Here is a 27912-nt window from a genome sequence, read left to right on the forward strand (position 1 = left end):
CCGGAGGGGTCGAGCCGCGACGGCGTCAGCAGGGCTCTGGTGATCAGTTCGTGGAGCTGGAGCCGCGACCAGGTCAGCAGGGCTCTTCAGGTGGTTCAGTTCAGCTCGAGCCGCGACGACGTCAGCAGGGCTCTAGGGGAGGCTTCAGCGAGGTTGGGCCGCGACGGCGTCAGCAGGGCCCCGATGTTCCGTGAGGTTCTTTGTCTCAATAAGGTGGAGCCGCGACGCAGTCAGCTGGGCTCGTGGTACAGGGTCAAGCAAGAGTTCTTCTCCGTAGGGTCAGCCGCGATTCCATCAGCAGGGCTCTTGACTCCGGGATACAACTGCCGTTCCCTTGCGGGGTTGCCCCAGATATAGGTCTGGAGCTCTTTGATGTCCGGACCCTCGCGCCTGGGGGGGGGGCGGAGAGGCCTGGCTGGGAGAGGCCAGACGCCCAGCGGGAGAGGCGCCCCAGGTGTGGGGGGACGGTGGGGGTCCCATCAAAACTCTCCTCCTCCGGGAGAGGTGAAGTGGCCACGTGGTGCCCCCTGGCCAGATCTTGGTGCCTCGATGTCGGGGCTTCGCTGGGGCCGAGGCCGGGGGGAGCCGGGCTGTGCGGGCTGGTGCGTGGAGCAAGCATGGGGGGGAACCCCGAAGAGATGAGGGGTTCCTGTGCGGCCTGGAAAAGGGGGCCGCCGAGGCGGGTGTAGGCAAATGGACACAATCCGAGGGGGACCTCGAAGGGAGGAGAGGTCCCTGGTGGCCTGAAAGGGCGGCCCGTGTAGGCCGGTGCGGGGGGGACGAGCACAAACCAAGAGGGTTAAGACCACGCCACGAGGCCGGGTCCAACACATGTACTATTAAAGAATAATGGATTACATTTTGTCTGAGCAGAGATGCATTACTACAGGTACACATTTCTCTTTCGACTGTACTTGTTATAAGTAATAAAACCATGTGTACATTTAGAAAAGTTTAAAAACAAAAGGTAACTTGATATGTGTGCATATCTGTATCTGTAGCGACAAAACTGTGGCCAAATGTACACACCCATCAATGGATGGCGGGACATCACCAACCATGGACGACACATGAAAAGTGGGGACCTCTCGAGTGACGGAGCCAACTCCCACTGCCCCAGAGTATGGGAGTGGTCTCTGAGTTGCAGTCACCAGCAACGGGCGCAGTTCAGGAACCCAGTGTACAAGCGAATTCAACATCCAGAATTGGCAAACGGCAACTGTGTCCCTTCGAACACAGACAAGGTATGTGTGCAGCCTTATCAGATTGATTGTTGATTTAAAGGGGCCCTTCTAGTATGTCCTTGTGTGCTTAAAAGTCCTTTTCCGATGTACCTGAGAGTGTAAAAAACGATTTGATAATATATTATACATCTTCTCCTTCTTACTATGATTTCTAGTAGAGAATTGACCCCACCAGGGCTGTCAAGGTCTATATGAACTCTGTGCCATCAAATCAGTTCTGTTGAAAACGATCTGCTACTATGAAATTGGCTTTGCAAGATAACCCTGCATAAGCCTGTTCTCTCCCATTATGCTCAATGGTCTTGGTAGATTTCTGGGCTGAAGGATGAGAGCACAACCTTTGTATGGACTCCTTCGCCTTATACTTCTTTCGACTACACTGAGCACATCGGTGGAGGTGGGCGTGACAGAATGCGGGCTGCTGTCAGCCTCCTGAGAGTTGCCTATAAAAAATTGCATTGTAAATTGTATTCTGTAAAGTTTTAAATCAAAAAAACACTCAAACAGAAATGAATTAATGTAGACATATATAGTTATTCACTCTTACCTGAAGTTCAAGTGCAAGCTAGCATTAATGCTGTCGATTTGAAGCCCACTTTAGACAGACATCAACATCTGTGGGTTAATCTCTTTGGAGAAGAAGTGTTTGCACCATTAATTGATGACTATGTCCTAGTATGAACAGTAATTGGGAAGAGTGAGTCCAGAGTAAGTGTACCAAACTGTGTGTCAAGATAATCTTAAAAGGAAGATTCGGGACATAAATATATAGGTCAGCAACTTGGGGGGGGGGGGGGCGGGGGTTTTGCTGTCAAGAATGCCCCTTCTTTTTTCCTGCTATCTTGGGGTAGTCAATTCCTTTACGTCTTTTTAATGTAGGTGTGTTGGTGGTGTCGACGAACTTGAATCACTGGCAGATTAGATGTCTCAACCAGGTTATATACCTTACCCCTTCATGGTAAAGAGGAGTATGGGCATAATGAAAGCATTCTTTAGGGTTAGTGATGTAGTCAGTCAAAAGGAAAATATTAAGCACAAGATGTATACCAAGCAACGTAAGAATAGGAAACACTGGTAGAGTTCACAAACTTAAGATGAACCAGCACCATGAGAATGAGTAAGGAAGCCAAATGCAACTAAAATGAAGTATTGGCCTAAAATAGAGTCAAAATACATTTAATTCATGACAAGGAGCCATTTGATACTTGTTTAACTAAAAAGTTCAACAAACTTATTGGAATAACGAAAAAAGGACCTATTTCACAATGGCAAAGTTAGAAAAGTCTGAAATTAACTCCACTTGGTTTACCACCTATGTTTGGTGTACATTTCCATATTTTATGCCATTCTGTCAAGAATTCCTGTCATGCGAGGGGAGGAAAACGGTAACCAGCGAAAACGGACTACATCTCCCAGGATGCTTAGCGGTTGAGAGGTTATGTAAACAGGAGAGCTGTTACATAACTCAAGGAAAACACGCCCTTATGTAAACAGGAGAGCTGTTACATAACTCAAGGAAAACACGCCCTATAAAGGGAGTAACCGGGAGGTACAACGCTGTCGGATATTGTGTTTACACCGACGTACCTGCTTAGTGAAGAGCAGTGTTCCGGAGTGGTGCTCCAGTAAGGCAAGAACGGAGGTAGGTCGAGTCGTTACTCCCTGGGCCGTGTCTTGCCCCATCGTCACCTGTGAAGGACCCGGAAGCTCTACCGGATAACCATTGAGCTTCGCTTTTTGACTCGGCTGAGTCAAAGCGCAGTGGCGCTTTTGCTGGTTGGAGTCGTAACTCCCAGCCCGACCAGAGATACAGGGACTGCCAGCTGTAACGCACACCAGGAGGTGTTTGCCGCGTTACAGACTCGGAAGTCCACAGGATCGATCGAGCGGCTGCTCTCGGTTCAGTCTTCTTTGCTTGTGATTGGGGTATCGGTGACGCATCACCAGGAGGTGACTCCGCGTCCCGGTGCAGTCTGAGGAAGAGGTTGAGCGGCTGCTCCCTTCAGGTAGAGACCCCGGCTGGGTGTTTCCCTGACTCCTCGATTCTCCCCAACACTCTTCGTGCCCCTCACAGCCTACCGATTGGCATTGTCGGCCATTTCATTTCTGCCCTCTGTTGGCATACGCCGGGATCGGCGTATATGCAGAGGACGGTTAGGACCATCACGGGCTGTGCGATGAGCTCAAGGACGCCGTGGCTCATATTGACCCACAACCCAAGACATGTGAGGGCCTTATCAACCTGGTATTACGGCTGGAACATAGGCTAAGTGAAAGAAAGGGGGATCATGGGAGAAAAGGAAACTCCCTTCCATCCTATGTGACAGTGGGAAGTCCTGAAACTTCCACCGCATCCAAGGGAGAACCCATGGACATCGGCGCAATACGAGCGAGCCTCACAGCCACGGAGAAAGAGTCACGCCGTAAACAAGGATTGTGCCTATATTGTGGCAAAAAAGGCCACTACGTACGTGAATGCCCTGCCAAACCGAAGACGTCACGTTATCGGGCCAACCGGTCGGTAACAGCCGTGGTGGACGTACCGGCGGAAAACTAGAGGACTCCCAGACCAAAGAAGGGGCATCTCGGAGTCACTCATCCATCCCTTCACTTTCCAACACGGTCACTAAGGGACAACGACACCTGTTTCTCACGGTGCACGTGGGAGTGCATGACCAGTGGATACCCGTTGTGGCCATGGTGGATTCAGGGGCCACTGGCATGTTTATGGACCACAACGAGGCATGAAGGCTAGGGCTAGTGCTTCTTCCCAAAGCTGTACCCGAAGACGTCTATGCTGTAGACGGAAGGCGATTGGTGACGGGGCCCATCGGGCAGCACACGGGGTCCTTCCGATGAGATGTGGGAGGAACCATTTGAAACACAACCCCTCTGTGGATTGGCCAACACATCGCATCGAACTGACGTCACCGTATTGCATCCTGCATTGTGGAATAAGAACGGAATCCCTTGACGCAGATGAGAGCGGGAGTCCGACGGTGGCTACAGCGGCAGAAAAAGATGTGGCTCTCCCCCAGGCTTATCACAGTTTTGAGGATGTATTTGATGAGGTGAAGGCGGAAGTGCTACCACCACATAGACAGTTTGACTGCCAGATCGACCTGGTGCCAGGGGCCAGCGTTCCCAGCGGCAGGCTGTATGCCCTGACGGAGCCTGAAAACGTGCATCTCCGGGGGTACCTGGATAAACTCCTCAAGCTAGGATTCATCCGCCTGTCCAAGTCTCCGGCCGCCTCGCCACTCTTCTTCATCCCGAAGGCTAATGGGGAGCTGAGAGCCTGTGTGGACTTTAGGGCATTGAATGCGATAACCGTAAAGAATCGGTACCCCTTGCCTCTCATCAGTGTACTTCTGGAACAGGTCAAGAAAGCTCGTATCTACACCAAGTTGGATTTGAAAGGGGCATACCATCTGGTGCGCATGAGGGACGGAGACGAGTGGAAGACCGCCTTTAAGACCAGGTTCGGCCTTTTTGAGTGCCTCGTCATGCCGTTCGGTCTGTGCAACGCCCCGGCAGCCTTTCAGTACTTTTTGAATGAGGTATTCAGAGAGGAGTTGGATATCTACGTGGTCGTATATATCGACGACATCCTCATCTATTCGTCCAGTGTGGAGGAGCACGTACACCACGTCAAAGCCGTGCTCCAAAAGCTGAGGGAAAACATGCTGTTTTGTAAACTCCGCAAGTGTGACTTTCACGTCACATCCGTGGAATTCCTCGGAGTGATGCTGAGTCCAGAGGGACAGGAGATGGCAGAACGAAAGATCAAGGCGGTGAAAGAATGGCCGGTGCCCCAAAGCGTGAAGGACGTCCAAAGTTTCATTGGCTTCGCCAACTTTTACAGGCGGTTTATAGATGGATTTTCAGGATTGGTGGCCCCAATCACACAGCTACTGAGGAAGGTCCCCTGAAGCGAACAAAGCCTTTGAGGCCCTAAAAAGCGCCTTTGGTAAGGCGCCGGTGTTGGCTCACCCCGATCCGGATCTCCCCTACGTGGTGGAAGCGGACGCATTGGATGTGGCGCTGGGGGCTATCTTGTCCCAACGCAACCACGACACAGGGGTGCTTCATCCCGTTGCGTACATGTCCCGCAAACTCAACGACGCCGAACGCAACTACCATATTGCGGAGAAGGAGCTTCTCGCAATCAAGGACGCCTTCACCGAATGGAGGCATTGGTTGATGGGGGCAAGACATGTGGTATTGGTGTACACGGACCATCGGAACCTACAGTTCATGACGGCCACAAGACACCTTTCTCCCAGACAGCTGCGGTGGATGATCTTCTTTGCGGGGTTCAACTTCCGCATCACATATCGGTCGGGGACGGAAAACCGGAAGGCGGACGCCCTGTCCCGTCAATCTGCAGTTAAGGAACCATTGCCTGCGACCGAGCATTCCATCATTTCCCCGAGGATGGTATTGGGGGTTATCCAACCGGATACCTTCCTGAGGGGAATAAAGAGAGGGATCAGGTCATTCGCATGGCGGAGGTGGCTCCTCAGTCACAGAGAATGGCAGCTGAAGGACGGGATACCCCTGAAGGGCAGGTGCCTATTGATACCCATGCCTAGGCTAAGGAAACAAGCATTCATCTGGTGCCATGACTCTCCATGCGCAGGTCATTTGGGCTTTGAAAAAACGGTGGCTAGCATGGGACGGCATTTCTGGTGGCCATCCATGAGAGTGGATGTCAGGAGGTGGGGACAGGAGTGTCCTACGTCTGCTACCATGATGGCCGACCATGGCCGAACCCAAGGGCTCTTACATCCACTTCCGACCCCGGATAGACCATGGGATAGCATATCACTGGACTTCGTGGTGGGCCTACCGGTAGACCAGGGGATGACGGCAATACTGGTGGTGGTGGATTACTTGACGAAAATGGGGCACTTCATCCCCTGCAAGAGAGTCCCTACGGCCGGGGAATTGGCGTCACTACTCCTAAAGAATGTGGTACGACTGCATGGATTACCAGGGGTGATCGTGTCGGACCGGGGGTCGCAGTTTACTGCGCAATTCTGGAAGACTTGGTGCACTGCGCTGCATGTTAAGACCGCCCTGTCCACCAGCTACCACCCTCAAACGGACGGCCAAACCGAGCGCCTGAACCAAACGCTCAAACAGTATCTGCGATGTTTTGTGGACCAGGGCAGGGAAGAATGGGTCGACTTGCTATGGGTTGCAGAGATAGCCTATAACAACGCCACTCACAGCTCCACACAGTCATCTCCGTTCTATAGCAACTATGGCCAACATCCCAGGTTCTTGCCATTTCTACATCCGTTCAGAGAGGACAGGATTCCCGCCACAGCGGACAGGGTGGCACACATAAAAGACACGTTGATGCGCTCAAGGGCTGTCCTAATAGAGGCCAAGAGAAGATACAAGGCTGCGGCAGACAGGAAGAGAAGGCCCGGGCCACTGTACCGCACTGGAGACTACGTCTGGATATCCACAAGAAACATGAGGTTTCAAAAGAACAGTGTGTTCCATCCCAAGTACATGGGCCCCTATCGAATTACCAAGTGTATGGGTCCCGTGAACGTGAAGGTGTGCTTGCCCCAGTCATTGCGGATACACCCTGTCTTTCATGTATCATTGCTCAAACCAGCACCCTCCAAGCCGTCTGGGACACCTAGGCCGGTATGCGTGGAGTCGGAGGTGGAGTATGAAGTGTCGGGCATACGGGCGTCCAAATGGCGCAGGGGGAAGCTGTGGTACCTGGTTGCGTGGAAAGGCTATGGCCCGGAGGAGCAGTCATGGGAACCGGCTGAAGGGGTTCATGCTCCGCGCTTGGTCTCCTTGTTCCATCGGCGTTTTCCTGCCAGCGCTGGACCCGTGGGGAGCCGCTGAGAGGGAGGATGTACTGTCAAGAATTCCTGTCATGCGAGGGGAGGAAAACGGTAACCAGCGAAAACGGACTACATCTCCCAGGATGCTTAGCGGTTGAGAGGTTATGTAAACAGGAGAGCTGTTACATAACTCAAGGAAAACACGCCCTTATGTAAACAGGAGAGCTGTTACATAACTCAAGGAAAACACGCCCTTATGTAAACAGGAGAGCTGTTACATAACTCAAGGAAAACACGCCCTTATGTAAACAGGAGAGCTGTTACATAACTCAAGGAAAACACGCCCTATAAAGGGAGGAACCGGGAGGTACAACGCTGTCGGATATTGTGTTTACACCGACGTACCTGCTTAGTGAAGAGCAGTGTTCCGGAGTGGTGCTCCAGTAAGGCAAGAACGGAGGTAGGTCGAGTCGTTACTCCCTGGGCCGTGTCTTGCCCCATCGTCACCTGTGAAGGACCCGGAAGCTCTACCGGATAACCATTGAGCTTTGCTTTTTGACTCGGCAGAGTCAAAGCGCAGTGGCGCTTTTGCTGGTTGGAGTCGTAACTCCCAGCCCGACCAGAGATACAGGGACTGCCAGCTGTAACGCACACCAGGAGGTGTTTGCCGCGTTACAGACTCGGAAGTCCACAGGATCGATCGAGCGGCTGCTCTCGGTTCAGTCTTCTTTGCTTGTGATTGGGGTATCGGTGACGCATCACCAGGAGGTGACTCCGCGTCCCGGTGCAGTCTGAGGAAGAGGTTGAGCGGCTGCTCCCTTCAGGTAGAGACCCCGGCTGGGTGTTTCCCTGACTCCTCGATTCTCCCCAACACTCTTCGTGCCCCTCACAGCCTACCGATTGGCATTGTCGGCCATTTCATTTCTGCCCTCTGTTGGCATACGCCGGGATCGGCGTATATGCAGAGGACGGTTAGGACCATCCGTGCTGTGGGCTGGTAACGTACTTAGCCTGGAGGATTCCAGTGACTATAACCTTTGTTTATTCCTTGTATTGTTTTTGCCTTCATTAAAATAACTAAACCTTCACAAGTGGTTGCGTTCTCATTATCGTGTCTGTTAAACGATCCTGAGACGTTCAGGGCGTTACACATTCACAGAGAATCCTGGGAGTACTCCTGGAAAGTGGCAGTAGTCAAATTTCCCGACCTTTTAAAATAGACTGTTGTTGGTGTTGCGAAAATACTGTATATACTGTATATGCTTTATAGTTAGACATTTATTGAATTATTAGTACAGTTCCCAAGCTTAATTTATGTGAATGTTTTTCTGAAGGGCGCAAAGTTTGCCGATGACCTAATATATACTTAAGTCTCCCTTCAAGACCTTGAGATTGAGGTGTTTGAGACCATATTATAGTCAATACTTCAGTAACATCTCGAATGTGAACAAAAAGAACAGATTCTAGATATTGCAGATTCAGAGTTCCATGATTCCAGTGCCATTGCAGTGATTTGTTAGCTGGTAGTAACTCTAACAAAACAATATGCCCTTATATTCAAGTACTTTGAGCAATGTCTGACTTACATTTGTTTTCTTTTTTACAAAGCGTAAATCAATTTTTATCATATTTTATATGGGGCCACAAGAAAACCCACATGTGCCCTTCAATACCTGCATCCTTTTATTCCTTAGCTGCTAAGGGCCAGAAAATGTAGATCTCTTAATCACTACAATGCACCTATTTCATTTTTAGATATATATGTACCACTAACTGTCAGCATTATTCACATAGGTGTGCTAACCTGCTCCACTGCCTGATGAGATGCTAAGTATTAGGAGAGTTCTTGCAGGTCTGGTTAGATCATTCCAGGTATAGCATGTTTCATGGGCACCACTGTTCTCTCCGACTTCCACGATTAAATAATTCCATATATTTACCTTTCTCAATTATTCATTATCCTAGACAAATATGGCTTAGGTCCATATTGGCTCTATCAAGGAAGTAGTTTGAAATATTTCACACAGTTGTGGGAAGAGTTTCATATGCCCCAGAAAGACTTCTTTCTTTCCTGCAGTTAAGGGACTTCCTTACTGAGTTTCCCTAGCTTTCATGGACAGAGCATTCACAGGCCTATGTCAGTCTTTGTTAATGCTTTGGTTATAGAAGATATCAGAATTTGTATTTATTTATTTATGTATGTATGGTTCCAAAACGAGGCAAGACCTTGTAACAGTCCGAGCAACGTTCATTGATCACAGCGTATCCAGTTCCGGAAAAACAGAAGAGAGTTTGTTCTTTAGGACAAAAGACATTAGAAAAGGTTGTTTAAATGCACTGTCATCAGCGTTATGAGATCATATTGGGTTGAGTAAACTCGCTGTGGTCGAATCACCCTTGACCGGATTGGCCAAGCGATTTGGGATTGGGTTTTCAGGATGGATTGGTAGAATGGGCAGAGACGACTGCAGGTCCTTATTGAGACACAAGACTTAAGACTTTTTCAAGTCAATTCATATACTACTCCCAGTCTCATAGGGCACCAGGTATACACTCCTGCATTACCACTTAATATTTGATTTTTATATTCCAACAGAAAAATACTAAGTGAATAGCAAGTCCATCTGCTAGTAAGGACTGCCCTAGATGTCGGAATCTCTCGCCAGGTAGGATCCATGTGTTTGACTCTTCCAGAGTTAGGCTTGTATTGGAACAACATCTTTTTACAAAATTTCAGAGGAGTAGGATGCACAATTCATTTTGACTCATGCTTAATCAGATATAGGAGTAAACTTGAAATGAAAGAGAAGTTTATATATTTGGCTGTGGAGGTTGGGTGTTTAATAACTGTCAATCGATTGAAAGGCAGCTGTCCTCCCTCCAGCCTAGTTTAGGTACAAGAAATCCTTTATTTTCTTTACTTTAAGAAGCTGATGGCACAAGACAAGCGCCTCAGGGGGGGGTTTACTAAGATTTTGCACCGTGTTTGGGTCAAAAAAGTGACGCAAAATGGTGAAAAATCTTTTTTTCCTTATTTACTTTCCAGCGCTGAACTTGTTTAGCACTGGAAATAACATAAAAGTAATGCAAAGGGGGGATACCAGGGGTGGGGCATGGGCGTTCCCATGCAACCACCCAAGGTTTCTCATGCAAACCCAATTTACTAAATACAGTAGATTGGGTTTAGCGAGCAGTGTGGATTTCAATTTAACGTTTAGCGTGAGAAAACTGACCCCTTTTAAACTAGGCGCAAGGAAGGAGAAATGCTTTCATTTCTCCTTCCTTTTCCGACTTTGTATGCGTGCTGCACTGTGCAGCACGCATACAAAGTGGGAAGAGCTTTCCCTCGTGTCTGGGCATAGTATTTTGTACAGGAAGAGTAGCCTTCCTGTACAAAACCTATGCTAGACTCACACATACAACCTAGCGCTATGGCGCCAAGTTGGTGCGTGGCGCATGGCAGCTGTAATCAGCGCCGGCACAAGGGAAAGGGGAGGAGTGAGCCATATCTTTGGAAATATGGCGCTCTCCTGCTCCTTTCCTGTCACGCAACTCAGCGCAGCCTCGCGGGAGGCTGCGCCATGCTGCATTGTGTGGAGATTTGGTAACTCTCCCCCTCAGTGTCTTCCAGATGGAATGAGGGAAGCTGGATGTAGAGAAACAACTGAGGTCACATTAAGTAGGCCAGTGAGACAACATTACTGGGTTTATCTGTAACAGCTAATTATAATGCTTCTATTTGCACTATTTATTTGTATGTGATTAAAAACTTTTTGTGAACTGTGTCAGTTGAGACTTACACCAATGGTGTCGCAATATTTTTCACTACATGCAAGGTTGCAAAAAATAATATAAAATAAAAAGGACAGTAGTATGGCCACGCTCACATTTAACAAAAGGCAGAGGAAGAAAAGCACTGCAAATTAATAATTTGTAAAAAAAAATGTTAACAGTAAATATTTGTGATATCGGAGAGACCTGGGATTCTAAACTGAATCTTCACATCACTGATTCCTGCTCCAGCTTGATTACAAAGGGCCATTAATGTTACAGGGAAGCAGCTGCCACACATATACAAAGTCAGAGCATACAGAATGGAAGAGGTCATGGGGCCCTCAAGGACAATGTAATGCTAAAACTTCACAAATGCTGCACTCCCCACCCCCCTCCTAAAGACACTGCAGGACACCAAATGTCAGTGAACGCTTGCAATCAATATAACCTAGAAATGCTCCCAAAAGTGGGGATGAAGCAGTTCTCAGAAAAATGACACACATAGAGAAACAAAACTAGCATTCCAAAACCCAGCTAGGATGAAACAAAGTGAATGAAATCAGCCAAAAGTCTTTGGAAACCTTTGTTGCCACAAAAAAAGTCCGATGACTCAGGAAATCCCAAGGTGAAATAACAAAGTAGTTTGGTGAAAGTATTCAGCAATCAGCAAAGACCAGAACAAAAATAACAGACAGCCAAGGCCTGCTCCTAGCTACATATCTGCTACAAAAGCCAATTAAAAACGGATCTGTCCCAGCTGAAGGTTGCTAGTCCCAACTCATAATGAGAGTACATGCTGACGTTACACACACACTAAACCATTATTGGAAATAGCTATATTTTGTTTTGAGACATTTACCAGCAACTGATGGCAGGCTGGACTGCTATTTTGAGAACTTTTTTAGCTAAAGGAAACTTGACTGGGCCATGTGTCTTGACTTGATTGTAATATATCAAAACATGCAGATTCAAACAGGCAACTCGGTGCATGCTAGATTTAGAAGCTCGGGGTCTTTCTAAGCTGCATGTGATGGTCACCAGCTGACCAAAGGGGCACATTCTGGCAGCTTAGTTGATAGGTCACTTTAAAACCATTAACCCTTTTGAAATACAATTTCTTGCAATCAGCAGTGACTCATTCATAAAAACAAATGATGAAATAAATAGAGGAGCCCAAAGTCGTTCTTGGGAGCCTGCTTTCAGCACATCCTACTGCTGGGGGTTCCCAACTACCGAGACTGCCTTGAATCACCCTCATACCTCTTTCTCCCACCATCGTACATTTTCCCTCCTTTCATCTTTTGCAGGTTCCTTTTCATCCATTCTTTCTACCTTTGTCACTTGTTTCCTAGATTACTCTTCCAACTTGTTTCTCCTTTTTTGCCTTCTTCTTTCTTTCTTTGGGTCACAGTAATGTGATACACAAATAAGTCTGTCCCCTAAAGATGAATTCCACTGCTCACCATTGGCAAGCAACTGCAGAAATTAAGCACCAGCAGACAGTGTTACCATAGATGATGGCCTCGGGTGAGTTTAACCTAATAACAACAAGCATTGTCTTACTGCGTGAGGCTAGCTAGAAATGTATGTGGGTGAGCCATGCTTAATAGGTATTGTGGATGGTGTGGAGGTAACTGGGATGCAATGGAGATGATGTGTAATCATCTAGAATTATACGAACACTTAAAGGGTTTTTAGTGGTGCTCTTGGTTTTGAGTTGTGTCTTGAAAGCATTTGGCCGGCTCAAAAAGGTTCATGGTAAAAAGTCAAAGATTAAGGATGTATGTTCGCGACTACATGTGAGTAAATCTGACTTATAATTTCTCAATTGATTGGCATTCGTGATTTCAGTTTAAATCCAATTTACACCAGGTCTATTTTATGTGTTAGATGTTTCCCAAATTACCAAAATTATACTTAAAATTTTTTGATTTCATTAATTGCCTAATTTGTGGCCACTGAGTGTGTATGACTGGACCTATGTCCAGTAACTAGCCTTTAAACTTTGATCCACTCGCAGTAAGTCATAACCCAATCATATGTAAGAAATGCAACACTTTATAAATAAGTTACGTAATATGATTGCTCCGGATTTGCAAATTATGTCTAGGTTATACGCCCATAAAGTACTTCTTTTTCCAAACTTAATTTGGACATACATCTGGAAAAAACACTTTGCCAGTCAAGCCCAATTGATTCATTTGAAAGCCCATTTCAGCTTTTTCATGATTTCATGATGTTTCATGACTTATGAATCCACCTAAAACTTCTATGCAACCATAAATACATTGTTGGGAAATCTTGATATTACAAGTCTCCGGGAAGGTCCCCGCGCTGAAGTTTGCACACGACACCCTGTTACTTTCAAAAACACCAATGGGTATCCAGCGCACTCTTGATGGCTTTGCCAAATTTTGTAAGCTACGTGGGGTGGAGATCAACCTAACAAAAAATAAATATATGGTCTTTAACCCTCCCAACACGACCCATCCAAACCCTTCCTTACATGGAAATTCTCTGGAAAGAGTAAAGATATTTGATTATCTGGGAGTTACCCGGTCAGAGCATTTTGATTGGGGGCCACAGTTGGACAAAGCAAGACTCAGGCTAATCCAGACAGTGGGCGGTATAATGAAATTGTATAGAACTTCAGCTTTTAAACCAGCCGCCCCTGTGGTGGTGTAATGCCAAACTTAGATCTCCCCTGGACCAAGGTATGTACTGTCACTTTCCCAGGGAGAGAATATCAGTTCCAAACTTATGGAATATAACATATACACAGCACTTCCTGAGGTGGGCAAACTTTCAACACTCCCCCAAAGGCAAGGCAAGCTCTAGAGCGAAATATACTTTGCACATCACTTGCCAGGAGTAGAACAACTTCCTATAACACAATTACCTGCTAGAAGGGAATTCACCCATCCTTCTACAACAGAATACTTGGCCAAGAAGAGTCCACACCTCCTGCTACAAGGAAAAAACGAATTGGTATATCTGGGATGTATTTATTAGTAAAGAGCACCACACGGTAAGCCAAATGCACCTATCATAGCAGACTCTAACATATCAATAGTATGATTGAAACACAATCAAGGCAAACATATATGTAGAAATATATATATGTATGGATATAAGAATCAGAAAATAAGAAGGAAAGGAGAGAATCAGTAAAGAATCAAGAGACAGTTAGTAGCAGAGACACCTCACCTACTGCTCCATCATTTCACCCCACTTCGCTCAAGGGGAGTCCATTGCTTGAACCGGGTGAAAGCTCAGAGGTGACACCAGCTCCACTCTTCCGTGTCTGCTCCACGGCGTGAACTTCCACCAGGCCAGTGTAGGCTCCCCTTTTTAATACAAATTCAAACACAGCGAAGCTTCTAGCAAGCCTCGCCCCCTCGTTCTCATGAGAGCCCGTACCAGCCTGCTCCAAGGCCACAGCAACGGTTGATCAGGCCTTTGCTATGGTTCCAAGAGAAACCATGTACATTCCTCTCATAAGAACCTGTTCTCTCTAGTCAGAAAAATGCAAAAAACAGAAGGCAGAGCAGAACATGCCCTCTTCTTCGTGCAGGCACAGAAAGTTAGTTAAGCCATGCACACAAAGGCCCACAGCAAGATGGAATCAGAAAAGCAAGGATGACATGAAACCATGTTAAAGGCAATAGTTAGCACCTATAATTCTCATCCACACAACTTACAAGCACCACTGTGCACACAGAAATGACATTAGACCACGTCAAAGCCAATAGGTCAAAGTCATAATTCACCTAACCCAAATAACATTATACACTTAATCCCTCAGTATACAACATTGAGCACATGTGTGCACCACCACCCACAAGACTGCACCTCAACATCCCATACCTTCTATTCTTGGCAAGACTATTCCACTAAAAGACAGAAGAAAAGCAGGCATATGCAAGCCCATCATACATTAAGGCTAGGGCAACATAACACACTTAAGTCAGTACAAAATGGTGGTGGTTGAGGGTCATCATAGAGTGTCAGACCACAGAAGAGGCTCATTCACTACAGGTGGAAATCTATAAAGCACAGCAAAGGGTGCCACATTATACGGGGTGGAGTTGTGGGGGCATTGCCCTACTACCAACTTGATGACGGTGGAGAATAACTTCATGCGACCTCTTATAAACCTACCCCGTAGTACCCCCCTTACTCCCCTTCGCATGGACCTGGGTATCAGGTCCCTTGATGAAGAGATTGCCCTGAGACCCCTAACCTTCTGGCGGAGATTATTGGTGACCCCAGAGTTATCTGTATTCAGGGCCGAGTTAAATTACCTTTTAGCCAAATGCACCACCAAGAACATTCCATGGCTTTGCCACATAAGAGACCTTGCCTCTAAGTTAGGCAAGTCGGACCTCTTGAGAACACCCGAGACATCATGTGCCACGATTTCTAGGTTTGAACTAGTCAAACGCTATAGACTAGCCAAATTATTGTCCATCCAAGAAAGTACCTAATGTGGTCGTTTGACAGCAGAATTCCTGCTTGTAAAAGATGTATACAGCAAGGAAAACTTCCTGGATTCCATTCAACCCCCATTGGCCAGGAAATTGTATGTGCAATTCAGACTAGGGACTCTTCCACTACTATCGTTCACTAGCAAATGGGTGAAAGACCAAAGGGGTGAACGCCCTGCTTGTAACTATAAGGAGGAGTCCGAACTACATGTTCTGCTCCTCTGTCCTGCCTATCGACTGCCGCGTAAGCGCTGGTTATTACAGCTATGCAAGAATTTGGGCTTTGTGCGCTGCAGAGAGGCCTACAGAGTGGTAAAGTATGACACCCATCCACCAATTGTCTTTGCTGTATCACGATTCTTAAATTGCATGTGGCACATCCGGCGGGCCTGTCTAAAGTTGGGGAAGAATAAATGCACTGAAATTGCGCCGGTCAAGCAACCGTCTACCCATGCTTGGGGATTTGTATCTTTGTCCTATATTTTTAGCCTTTGTAAAAATTTTAGATCACAGCTCATCTTTGGATGGTTGCTTTTATTCCGTTTTTAATGAGTTGAAGATAGTTTTATACATAATTTTACATCCCTGCTGTAACTCCTATGCACCGTGTGGTTTTTTTTCTCCTGCTCTCGTGTGGGATGAACTCTGTACAAGAAGATGTTTTGGAAGTTACCCAAATTCTCAACTAGAAGTGTACATTATCTGTTTTATTGTTCTTGTACTTTTATGGCCCTAGTGGCCGAAATAAAGTTAATAAATGGAATGGATATTACAAGCTCATCCTACCTTGTGTTTGTCATGATGCCAGCATGCATAATGGCTTAGTTTTCAGTGGGAGGACATTTGTGAGGAGTACAATTTATTTTAAAGATAAAAGAATAGGGATTTGATTTAAGAGACAAAATATTATTTTTGTACATATCACTTAATATAACTTCGAAATATTTATTTTATCAGTAGGTGCCACTGCCTGCTGAAAAGTAAAACCTCCTAAAAACTATATAATGCACACCCTTGGGCAGAGCGTGCATTGGAATGGCTGGCTGCAAGTGGCATGCTGGAAAACCAAGCTATCTACACCAAAACCATTTTTGTAATTTTACTTTGTTTAATTACATTTATTCATCATATGTAGTGCCACTCTTACATTTTATCTCCCTGGAACCCCGCGCCCCAATCTGACCATATAGATGAACTTGCCCAGCACTTCAGTGCTGCATGCTAACAATTCTTTCATGTTGTCATTGGTTAGTAAGACATTCATCTCTTTTTCAGGTGGATCCACTCTCCTCTGGAACTTGTGTTGTGTACCTACTACAGAAAGGATCCCTCACATTGCAAACTCAGTTTCTTCCATGGAAGAATGCCTCATACCAAAGGCGCGGCTCCCGCCGAGCCCAGTCTTCTGAGAGTCTGCTGATGGAACCTGAGAGGTCATTGCGGATCATCAAGCCAAACTTCACCATGTCCTACTCCGGAGAGATGCTGCTTCCACTTCTCACAAGCGTGAGAATCCATCTCTGGAGGAGATGCTACCTTCGAGGCAATTCTGACGTTCAGGTGATTATTGATTTATTTAGGTTCAGAATTTCCTATGGATGAGTAATGAAGAACAGAATTGGATGGTTGGAGTATGTGGATTGATTACAAGGGAAGCCTTTTCTATGCGAGAGTCGAATAGCATGATTAGCAATTATTTCTCGTAGCTTAGTACGCTTGTACTCTTAGGGTTTTTTCTGGAAATTGAGGCAGTTAATTGAACTTTACTTTCACAGAAATAACACATTTTATTTAACAAAGTGGGTACAAGCTGTTGCGTTACATCACATATATATCAAATTGTAAATTAAATGTCAAAAGAGTATTCAAGTATTTATAAAAATGTATGATAAAAAGAGATTACTTAGATCAGTCTGTTCACGGATATAAATGTAATGTCAGAGGGGTCTTAAGGACTCTATCGCTGGCCCGAAACACCCCACAGTGGTGGCCATTTTTCATTGTAGTGCAGACATTCCAGTTTTTTGTACACGAAAATTATTTGTTTGGTGTCCAGTCACATTGTCCTTTTTTTATCCCTATTTTAAATTGAAATCCACACTGCTCCCTAAATTATTGTTATTCCCAACTGCAATATATTTTACTTCTTTCATTCTCGTTTTCATGAAAAATACTTTTTACCATAAAACTAAAATGATTGTTACTGTAGATATATATTATTAATAGAAAGCCGTTTTTAATTTTTGGGGTATGGAGCTTAAGTAACGCTGGGGATTTAAATGTGTGAACTTTGTCTCCACCACGATATCGTTACCTTTGCTTTTCGAATAATTTCCTCATATTTCCCCTTGCCAGATGGTTGCTTCCACGACTACCAGCACCAGCCTTGCTAAGGAACTGCAGCTGCTCCAGGAGAAACTCTTTCACCATCTCAGCAGCAAAACCCCAAATGCCACAGATCACCAAGCTGGCAGGACGTAGCAATAGCAGTTTGGTGAAGCTTGGACTCCCATTCTCGATGACTACAGCACAACAAATTAGGAGATATGAAAGACTGATTCTGTACGTGTCAAAGGTTCTTGGTGCGTCAATGGCCTAGACTCACGGAACACTTTAGTATCAGTCGGGATCTCCAAACTACGTAGAATTTGTCGTCATGGATTTAAAGCGCAGAAGGAATGATGAAAAGTATTCTGCAGAGCCTTCATATAATCGCAAGGGCTTCCTCACGGAGCTCAGTCATTTCAAGTGTTCGTGGCTACCAGCCACCCCTCCTTTTGGTAAAGTCGAACACCTTGCCTGCACTGACCCCGAAGTATTACTCCGAGGGTTCCTAGGGACCAGTAGCCGTTGGTGCTTTGTTTCATTTCTGTTGTGTTGAACTTTGAAATAGTAGGTAATCAGTGCCTGTTTTGATGGTTCATCATTGTACGGGACTAAACCTCCGGGGACCTACATGCCAGATCGGTGTTTACATCATTGCTAGCCGAATGCTCTCTCACACCTTTGCTGGACCAGAGTTTTTCTATTAAGTTCCCGCCATTTGGCTGGAAACCACAGGCGTATCCAGCTACAAGAAGCATCGCTCCTGCTTGGGGATTGGTAGTTCCTCTTAAAGGCTGCTGCTAGCTTTGCATAAATGGTACATATGCTTCTTCTTTTTTTTTTTTTTTTTACAGAGCAGAGCTATCTCTTGGAAGGTGTAGCTAGAGAGGCTGCAGAAAAATAACATAGGGGACAGTTATGAAGAATAATAACACTGCACCCGTTTCCGATTTGCGGAAACTTTACTAAATGTAGTTTTCTCAGATGATGGAGTAGTAACCTCATATGTGTTCTATCACGCTCTCTACATGTCTCATGTTCCACATCCAACCATAGATTTAAAAAAGAAATTGTGAAGTTTTTACCGATAGGGACGTTTTTGCCCCATATTTTTGTTTTTAGGAGTTTGCACTTTGTTCCAGTGTTATATTTGCACATTTTTGCATACAAGCAATGACAGGAACAAGCCACATTCTTGATTCGGTGCATGCTCGAGTAATATCTTGAACTACAAATGGCAGGGAACTACTTTTATTTCCCCCTTCCCATGCTCAGTGCAGTTTACTGCTTTGGGATTTTTGTTTTTGAGGTTTATTTCCTTTGGTGGTTGTTTTGTGGGACCACCAATAGGGTTTACAAATAATATAGCCTTAGAGCCCACTGTAGCGGGCTCTACCCGCCATTAAAGGTCTATTCCAGCGGTAAAGGCTTGAGCCGAGGGCAGAATGTTCTAATTTGTAAAACAAAGGCCTCATGGAGCCAGAGGGGGTGAAATTCCCCTTAGCTCCGTGGCCTCACAGAGCTCAGGGGAATTTCAACCCCCCTTTACATTGGAATATTGATGCTCCGGGCTTCTCCCACCATTAAAAGCCCGGAGCACTCCATTGTCTCCAATAAAGCTCCTAACATTCCAATGTTCTAACTAATCGTTCAACCGCCTCATACCGATCCCACTAAAAGTGGTTACCTTTTTATGATGTGTCCGGTGACCCAGTGTACTGATTTAAGTGAATTTGGTGAATATATTGTACAGCAAGCCGTACAGTGTGGAGGCTCAGCTCACACTATAGAGCGTAGTTGTTATTCATATTTCCCTCTAGGCTTCTACCCTCTCCGTTGCAGTTCAGCAACAAGATTTTGGTAATGAAGCAATAAACAACAGTATCACTAATTATTTAAGCACCAAGCGAAAATTCACTCTAAGTTTTTTACTCCTTCTGTTTGCGTTTGAAGGATATAAAAAAAAAGTAGATACCAGAACCTGCAACCCATGGGGTTAAATATAAGATGGTTCTTTGACCAGCTAAGTCATCTCACTGCTTGCTGACTAGCAGCATAGCTGTGCTTTCTTTCGTCAGGCACAATTCATCAGTTTTATTTGACACCTTTTATGATGTGTATGAGGCTCTGAAAACAATTGTAGGGAAATATTTTCTATTTTCGGTACTACCTGGAAGTAAGAGCGCTGCGCGTGCACATGATATGCCAGTAGCCTAGCTGATATCTGTATTCATCTTACTAAAGTTTATGGGGAATTAGGTTACAGGTTTATAGAACAATTATTGAGGTGGCTGCATTTATGTGTTGAAGCAACCCCATTTACAAGCACTGCATGCATGCTCCGAGGAGGAAGCTTCTTCCTTGTTGACTAATAAAACATGGTTTCCATTTACCCTATTTCCTTTGGAGAAAAAAGCGTGAATTTTCCATTGGAGATATTAATGCTTTGCCTTTGAATTCAGATTGTCTACCCTATGTATGGGGGCAATGGACCATTTGAGACTGGTGGATGGGTAAAATCATTATGCTGTTGCCCCAAAGCCCCCGCCATAAGTATTGAATACTTGTACAACACACACCAGCATTTTAATGCTCTTACCTATATAATACGTTTTACTATTACCAAATTCACTGTGAGTCATTTATCTTAGAAGGGTGACAGATTGAGTCAGTTCGGCCAGAAGTCCATGCACTTGGCGGCACTACTGTCTTAAAAACACAGCTCAATGTAGCACAGGTAATTGTTTTCTTCCCCTCTCAACTGTGAAAATAGTAGCTCTTAGATTTGGTAACACCATTTCCTTGTTTCGCATTCAGATTGGGGCCAAATGTTTTCTAATACCCGATGCAGGAACCTCTCTCACTTAAATGCCAACAGTGTTTTTGACATGTTCGTTTGCGAACTAACAGCTAATTTTGATGTTATATTAGTAGCCAAACATGTTTATTTTGAATTTTTTTCACCATGAGTGTATGTGGTTGTTTTCATAATGTGCGTCCATGGGATTCTAGGGCTGGTAATTGTCATTCATAATACTTGTTTGTGTGATTAGGTACTTTGCATCGTCCTAAAATGCCATATTACAGTGGCATCTGTGTACTCTTAAGACGTTTTGACAATGCAAAAATGTCAGGGCAAAAGTAAGATTCAAAACATGAGTGTAACCTTCGAAACTCTTTTGCCATAACCATTGGAAGACAGTGTCTGCAGTGACCAACCAAAAGGACACCCTTTGGTATTTTTTAGGCTCTGTAGAATGCCACAAAGATGTTAAATGTCTCTCTTCTGGATGGAGATAATCTTGAAGATACGCCATTGAAAAACGCTGTCTAGACTGGTCTCTCTATCTGGCCTGATCATCATAGTGATCATAGATTAGGCTCTTTCAAGTCAACACTAAAGCAAATCATCTCAGACAATTCTGTGCTCTCTGTAATCCCTTCACAGATCAATTTATTGATACCAACTTCAGGGGTTCTTGCATCATATTTGTCACTGGCTGCATCTTATGTGTGTCTAGAACCTCCAACATCTGCTCAAGGCAGAGTTCTGATGAATACACCACAAAGTGGTCCACACAACAGTTAAAAGTAGCTCCAGAACTCTTGGCATAGGTTCTTGATGTGATAGCAGTTTGTTCACGTTTCAGACACGGCGTGAATACGCAGATGATGAAACTGCTTATCGCATGGCATGCCTGTAACCTTTTGAGGCAAAATTGTGGCTAGTTTGCCTCAAAAGGTTACAGTCTCTGGGCCTAAAGGTCTCTTCTTCCACTACCTGCCCTGGGCTAAATAGGATGTATAGTGTCTGCTTTTCTCTATCCACTTTCCTGTTTTTGTCACAAAGTCCTTGAGATGGAGAGGTCGATTGGCTAGAGGATTCTTCCTAGGGTCTGTTACACATGTACCAGTAGGATGTGGTGTTCAGAGGTGATGGGCCAATCAACTTCAGCCTTCTGCTAAAACAACCTCAACTAACGGAACATCACCTAACCTAGTCAAGCGTAACTTATGCTATCTAAGCAATCCTAGCCTAACCTTGAAAAATTAGCATAACCTATATCCAGGCGGGCAGACCATGGAATACATTTCAGATTGGTGCCTGATTTAGAGTGTGGTGGATGTGGTACTCTGCCGCAGACAAGACAGAGTACCCTGTCTGCCAAACCTTCGGTCCTCCCAGTCTATTGTGAGACAGGTGGACCGGTATTTAACTGATGGCAGTGCCCCTGTTGGTTCCACCATTGAAAAACATACTCTTATGGCCGACAGCGAAGGGGCAGGGATTGTAAGGGTATCACGCTGCCCATACTATTCACAGCGGACTGATTTATGGCTTTTTTTCTGCCAGTCAGCACCAAGTAAAATCTGGTGATCACAAACAATATATAACATAATGACCCCTAACACCCTGGGAGAAAACCATAAGGATGTAGGGGACATTAGTTTTTGTATTTCAGAAACAGCCTTCCCATATGGGAGTTTGTTTCTCAAAAACAAAAAATCTTTGGTGTGCAGCAGTATAAAAGACAGGAGCCTGACACCAGACTTTTTGTGCCTTCATAGGAGCTGCTGTGGCGACAGCTCCTGTGAGGACAGCTCCTGCGAAGGCACACAGAACACAACAGGACCGGGGGTATCTCCTAATTTCGTTGGTGTCAGCGAGGGCATCACCTCTGCCGCTGTGACTGACGGCCGACGACTGCCCGGGTATATATCAGACCCCAGTGTCTACAGTCTTTTGTTGTCACTTACTCACAGTAGTTCCCCACAGCACCCATCTGCTTTCTTCTACTCCACCCAAAATATTGGAAACATGTCATGGAAATCACGAATGCGAACCGTAAAGAAGTGCATTATAAATACATACATTTCAGTGGGTTTTACTCCTTCATTTCCAAACCTGGGAAGTCGTAGATCTATTGCAGATATTATATATTTCTTTTAATACTTTATAGGTACCTTGGATGAAACAAGAAAAACACAATTTTGCTTACTTTAAAAACATAGAAAAAATTAATATTGTGGTTATACAGTCTAGTGCAAACTAAATTAGCAGGGCTTGCTGGTGGTACGGGAAAAACTCCAAATCAGCAGCAATACAACATAACATCTTCACAAAATTATTTATTGTTGTCTTCTGGTTTCAAACATTTATTTTAACACATTCTAATTGTTGCACTGAAAAGTGTTCGAGATTAAAAGGTGAACAGCTTGCAAAGGACCCACTTCATAGTTATCTTAAAATCTCCATTGCTCTGGCATAATTGCCAAATTTGGTCTTCAAATAAGTGTCAGGGATACTGTCCTGTCCATATCTGTTTATATGGACCAACCAGGTTCATTTTGCTCATCCAGGTCATCTTTTCATTTACCTTTTGGTCTGTTTTTGGGGGCAATTTGTTTAGGGTGCTGTCATCCTTGAAGGATACTTTTAGGGACATCTTGTCATTGGCGAGAAGCACTAGGCCGAATTGGGACTAGGGTTAAATATGGCCAAAAACTGTGTATATGTTTATGCGGTTGCCTACACATATTTGCTATATTCTCTGCCCTGTGACGCATTTAGTTAGCATGATGGATCCCCCAAATACTTGCATTTGTAAACCAGGAATTAAAATGTCATGCATTTCCCACAGGAAAAATATGCCTCAGAATTGATCTGACATAGCCCGTGGCCATGTGGCTCCATGTCTGTAGGCCCACCATGCTTTCAGGCCTTGACTTTCCTTTTCAAGTGATTGTGGTCTTTGACTGTGCCCAATATATGAAACTGAAAGTAAACTTGAATGCAACTCTCATAAAGCCTTCAAAGAAAAGCAGAGAACTTAAAATATGGTGTCCCTGGGCACCAGGAGTTATATTTTCAAGGCCTAAGGCTCTATTGAATGTTGTTGCCTGTTCATGAAAGAACGAAAGCTTTCGTGATCTGCTAAAAGGTCTTTGTTAGGATATATTTCATTTGCTTTAGTAGACGTGTTTGATAATTACTGGTAATATTGATTCTGAAATCCAATTTGCTTATCGCTCTCACCTCTGCAAAATGTCCTAGGCAGTTACCTGTCCACTGATGGTAGCCCCACAAGACTATGCAACGCCATTCCTCAATTCTACTCCAAAGATCAAACAAATGTACACATATTGAGAATGTTTTTGAAAGTTCTGTGATGGATGAATGGTATGCTGATTACCCTCATGTAATATGATGCATATTTTGGAATATGAAGTATTTCTTCTTCTGATGTGTATATTTCTGTCATGTCTCTATTTAAAGAAAGAACATTAAAGCTATTTTTAAATCATGTGTTTAATTTTTGCCTTTGGTACTTTGCCTCTTTGTATTCAGGAACAATTATTTGATAATAAAGAAACTGTGCGTATAGATATATAGAGGTTCATTCATCTGCTGTGTTCGTTAACAAACCTAAAGCGGGCAAAGCTGCTATCGGACAACTTTGAACAAACCTGTAATTGCGGAAGCAGTGCTACAAATGTATAAATTGCTTACAAAACCAAAGGCAAATATGTTATTTTAAAAAATAGCTTGAAACTGACTTCTTCACCCCTTTATAGTACGGAAAACATAGACATCCAGGGAGCATGTTACTGACAGGTCGCACTTTGGCTGTTTGCGTCACAACACACCGCAAACAGGGAAAATGTGCCCTATAATGGTGAATGCGCTGTCTTCAGTGCGGCCGCAAACTTGAGCTGCTCTGGGGGCAGGGCATTCAAGAGAAATACAGCGTAGCTGTTTACAAGCCGCTTCGTGTTTCATTGTGCAGGCGGCACCCACCTGCACTTTCAAGAGGGGGTAGAGACCCCTTGCAGGCGGGTGCGATGAATGACTGCACCCTCCTGCAGTGGGATGTCTGCGGTTCTATGGGACCCCCTTAACTCCCTCCAGAGGGCTGCCTCTGAGGGCATACTGACAGCGCACCTCCTGATGACTTCTTTGCACCGGTCTCCATAATACGGCGCAGGTGCAGATATATTTTTTTTTTTAAGTTTTTAAATTTCTTTATTAGGTGTTCCTCCAGAACAGCAAACAATGTACAACAATCAACAGCAATCGTTTCCGCCTCAGCCGAGGTGGAGCACGTTTTTTTTGTGATAATACAAATCAGGAATTAGACCACCAGTCTTATCAGTGGAGGAGTCCTCCCGGTCACTTGTCGTCATTGTTCTTAATCAGTGTTATAAACATCATCAAAACTTAACTGCAACTTATCTCCCCCCTCCCCAACTAACCCTCCCTGAACCCCTTCCCGTCGCTTCCCATCCCTTCCCTCCCCTCTCCCCCCCCCCCCCCCCCCCCCATCCTGCCGGGTCTGGGTAACTCGAGGTCCATGTGTCGTATCGCCTATACTGGGTCCCCTAGAACCTGGGGCGTCCCCCCCCCCCCCCCCCCCGCAGAATGCGGCGGCTCTGAATCTGCCTGTGTGGATTGTGTGGTGTGTGTGGCTATCTTGTGAATCATAACTCCCCACGCCAGCAGCACTTCTGGTAGTTTGTTATCTCTCCTGGTGTTACGCATATGCACTTCTTCTGCTAGTGCCCACTCCTTTAAATCAGTCCTCCACTTCGCAACTAGTGGCCCCTGCTGGGTTTGCCAATGGATCGCGAAACGCCTTTTGGCGATCACAAGGCCCAGGAACCGCCTACTCGTCTTGCGCGCAGGCGCAGATATAAAGAGGACGTGGACCCATGCAAATGAGGGCACACTCTCTCACAATGGCATTGATGCACATATGCGCAAGCGCTATCAGTGTGATAGAAGGGGCTGCAAAAGCAGCTGCGGCCCCTTCTGTAATACCAAAGTGTCCTAAGGGCACACAATGCGGGCACACATGCATGTTGCGCCCCATGGGACCTTTATGTAAGAGGGCCCCTGAAAATGAATTAAGGACTACAGATTGGCGGGAACACAGCTAATGCAATCAAACAAAGTGGTTTTAGGTACTACACAAAAATCCAAAGTAGGCTAAAGCCAGATGATTGAATTAGGTACGTGCCTGCTGCAAATTGTTATTCAATAGGGCAATAGGGTACAATGTTGGGATTTGATTCCGGAACCATATTGTGTGGGTGATTAGCTTAAAACGCGCTGCTTATTCTCAAAGCGATCGTATATAGTGGATGGGTCTTGAGCCATTCATAGCTAGCTCTTGTGAATGTTTCAATGTGCTGTGGGTTGTGTCTGCATCATGGTGTGCCGTGGATAGTCCGTTCTTGAGGCTATCTGCCTAAGCGTTGTCATCTGTGCCATTGTTATTGAGGAAGGGCAATGGATCGTGTGTCCTTCCAAATGGCTTATGTGAGTATTTGTCATTCTTTTTAGTATAGTGTTTACGTATAATCTGTCTCTCATTTTGGGAATATTGTATTTCTAGTCTAGGTAGTAATGGTAATGTCCAATCCTGCTTTTTATTTGATTGTCTACTTTGAGGCAACATACCTGTTTTTTTTGTGATTGACATTTCCCAGTCTTCACCAGTGTTGTTGAGTACCATGTATTTGTGTTCCCTTGTTTTCCCCATCTTAAGAGTTCTTTCTGAGGTTCCCTCTCCAGAGGTCCCCATGATCCATGACACCTTGTCCTTGACGCTCTTTGTTCTAGACTGAGTGCACAGATGGACACATTTAAACAAATGAACCAATGGGCACCCAGATACAACAGATGGACAGATAGGTTGCCAGACAGCCAGGTGCCCTCTTATCCAAGGATAACTTTACTGGTGGCGGCATGTGATGCAAGGTTCTGATGTCTGTAACAAGTGAGAGGCCCCTTATGAGCCCAGACCCGCTACTTGCATTACTAGGTTACTCCAAGAAGATACAGAAACCCATTAGGCGCCTGGTGGACATGGCACTCCTAGTTGCCAAACGTGTCTCGGCGATGCACTAGTCCAGGGGCCCACTCCTCACGCTGAAACAATGTACTAGTGACATGCTATATTGCAACACGCAAACAGAAGCATACAGTGAGCTCCTTCCCCCTAGGAATCGACCGAAGAATTTTTGGGGACTCTATGCCACTTACACCGCGACTAAGGCTACGGTACACAATACAACATCCATAATGGCAGAGGGTGATCCGATGACACAATAAACATAGCTACGGTATCGGGAGATGTGAGTTACATGTCAACAAGATACCTGCCCAGGGCAGCTGGAATGTTAAACCTTTGACTTTGCAGTCCCACGAAAGATACACGAATTTGGTTGCACAGTCTTGCTCGCTCTGGTTGTTGGCAGTGATTCGTCAATGTGGAGGTGCATCAATCAACCTATGTTCGGATGGAGTGATTATGTGGATCTTGTTTTTATTATACATGTATCATGTTGCAAAGTGGAAACTGAGCCCTTATTTCTGTTATTTTTCTTTTGCATTCTTAATCCCCCTTTTTTTTTATCATCCTCATTTTTATGATTTGTTTGTATTGAATTATTGAAATGGAAAATAAAATAATAATAAAAAAAAAAGTGAGAGGCCCCAACGTTTTCTGCACAGAGCAAGAAATATGTGAGCTGAGCAGTGCTTAATTTGATCTGGTGGTTTCAGGTGCTCGGCACCTGCACTTAATAGTTAACACCAGCGCTTATGATGGTCTGCCACATGGTGGCACTGTTTATTTAATTTAGAGACTAGCACAACAACAGTTGTTTGTCAGTCCAATATATCTTTAAAATGACTAATACCTGCCCCCAAGCCATTCTTATAACTTTGGGAGGCTGGAATGGTATGAATTGCCACACTTGATGGAATGTAATAGTAAGTAGTTGTGTTGGTACTGACATTGGCAGTGCTAACAAGTACAATGTGTGGTGTGATCTGCAATGGTCTCCTGACAAGGACCCCTACACTTATTTTTTGTTTTGCAAATTAAGCACTGGAGCTGAGGAAGGCAAAGTCTGGCATTTTTTAACAATTGAGGGAATGTGTGCTGTCTGTAACAGGTGCTATGTCAGACAAGCGATAGCGGTGCTGTCCAGACTGAGCTAGATGTCAGTCCTATGAGCTGGGGATTGAGCTGTCAAAAGAAAAGCTTTTCTGTCTGCACTTAGTGAGTACCTTCCAGCTGCGTAAGAGACTGATCTACCATACGCGAGGACAGCAGTGGATTTTTTGGCACATAAGGGGAAGTAGGGCTGGCAACGGCAAGTGAGCAATAGTTCTGGTGCCTGTAATAGGTGAGAGGTATGCCTGTTGTATGAGTGAGATGGACCTCAAATGAGTACGGGATTGGTCTACACAAAGTA

General features: G+C 45.1%; 1 protein-coding gene across 2 annotated transcripts in view; it reads left to right on the forward strand.

Moving 5' to 3' along the window:
• MTMR11 (myotubularin related protein 11) overlaps nucleotides 1–23951 on the forward strand; it is a 219382-nt gene extending 195431 nt beyond the window's left edge. For both annotated transcript variants that reach the window (XM_085638448.1, XM_085638449.1), the window contains exons 15-17: nucleotides 1002–1244; nucleotides 16597–16881; nucleotides 17677–23951. In XM_085638448.1, coding sequence (XP_085494574.1) covers nucleotides 1002–1244; nucleotides 16597–16881; nucleotides 17677–17802 — 654 coding nt within the window. In that variant the 3' untranslated portion in view covers nucleotides 17803–23951. The remainder of the gene's footprint in view (nucleotides 1–1001; nucleotides 1245–16596; nucleotides 16882–17676) is intronic.
• Nucleotides 23952–27912: the final 3961 nt, after the last annotated feature.

Source organism: Triturus cristatus, chromosome 12 (genome assembly GCF_964204655.1).
Source record: "Triturus cristatus chromosome 12, aTriCri1.1, whole genome shotgun sequence".
NCBI classification, from domain to species: Eukaryota; Metazoa; Chordata; class Amphibia; order Caudata; family Salamandridae; genus Triturus; species Triturus cristatus.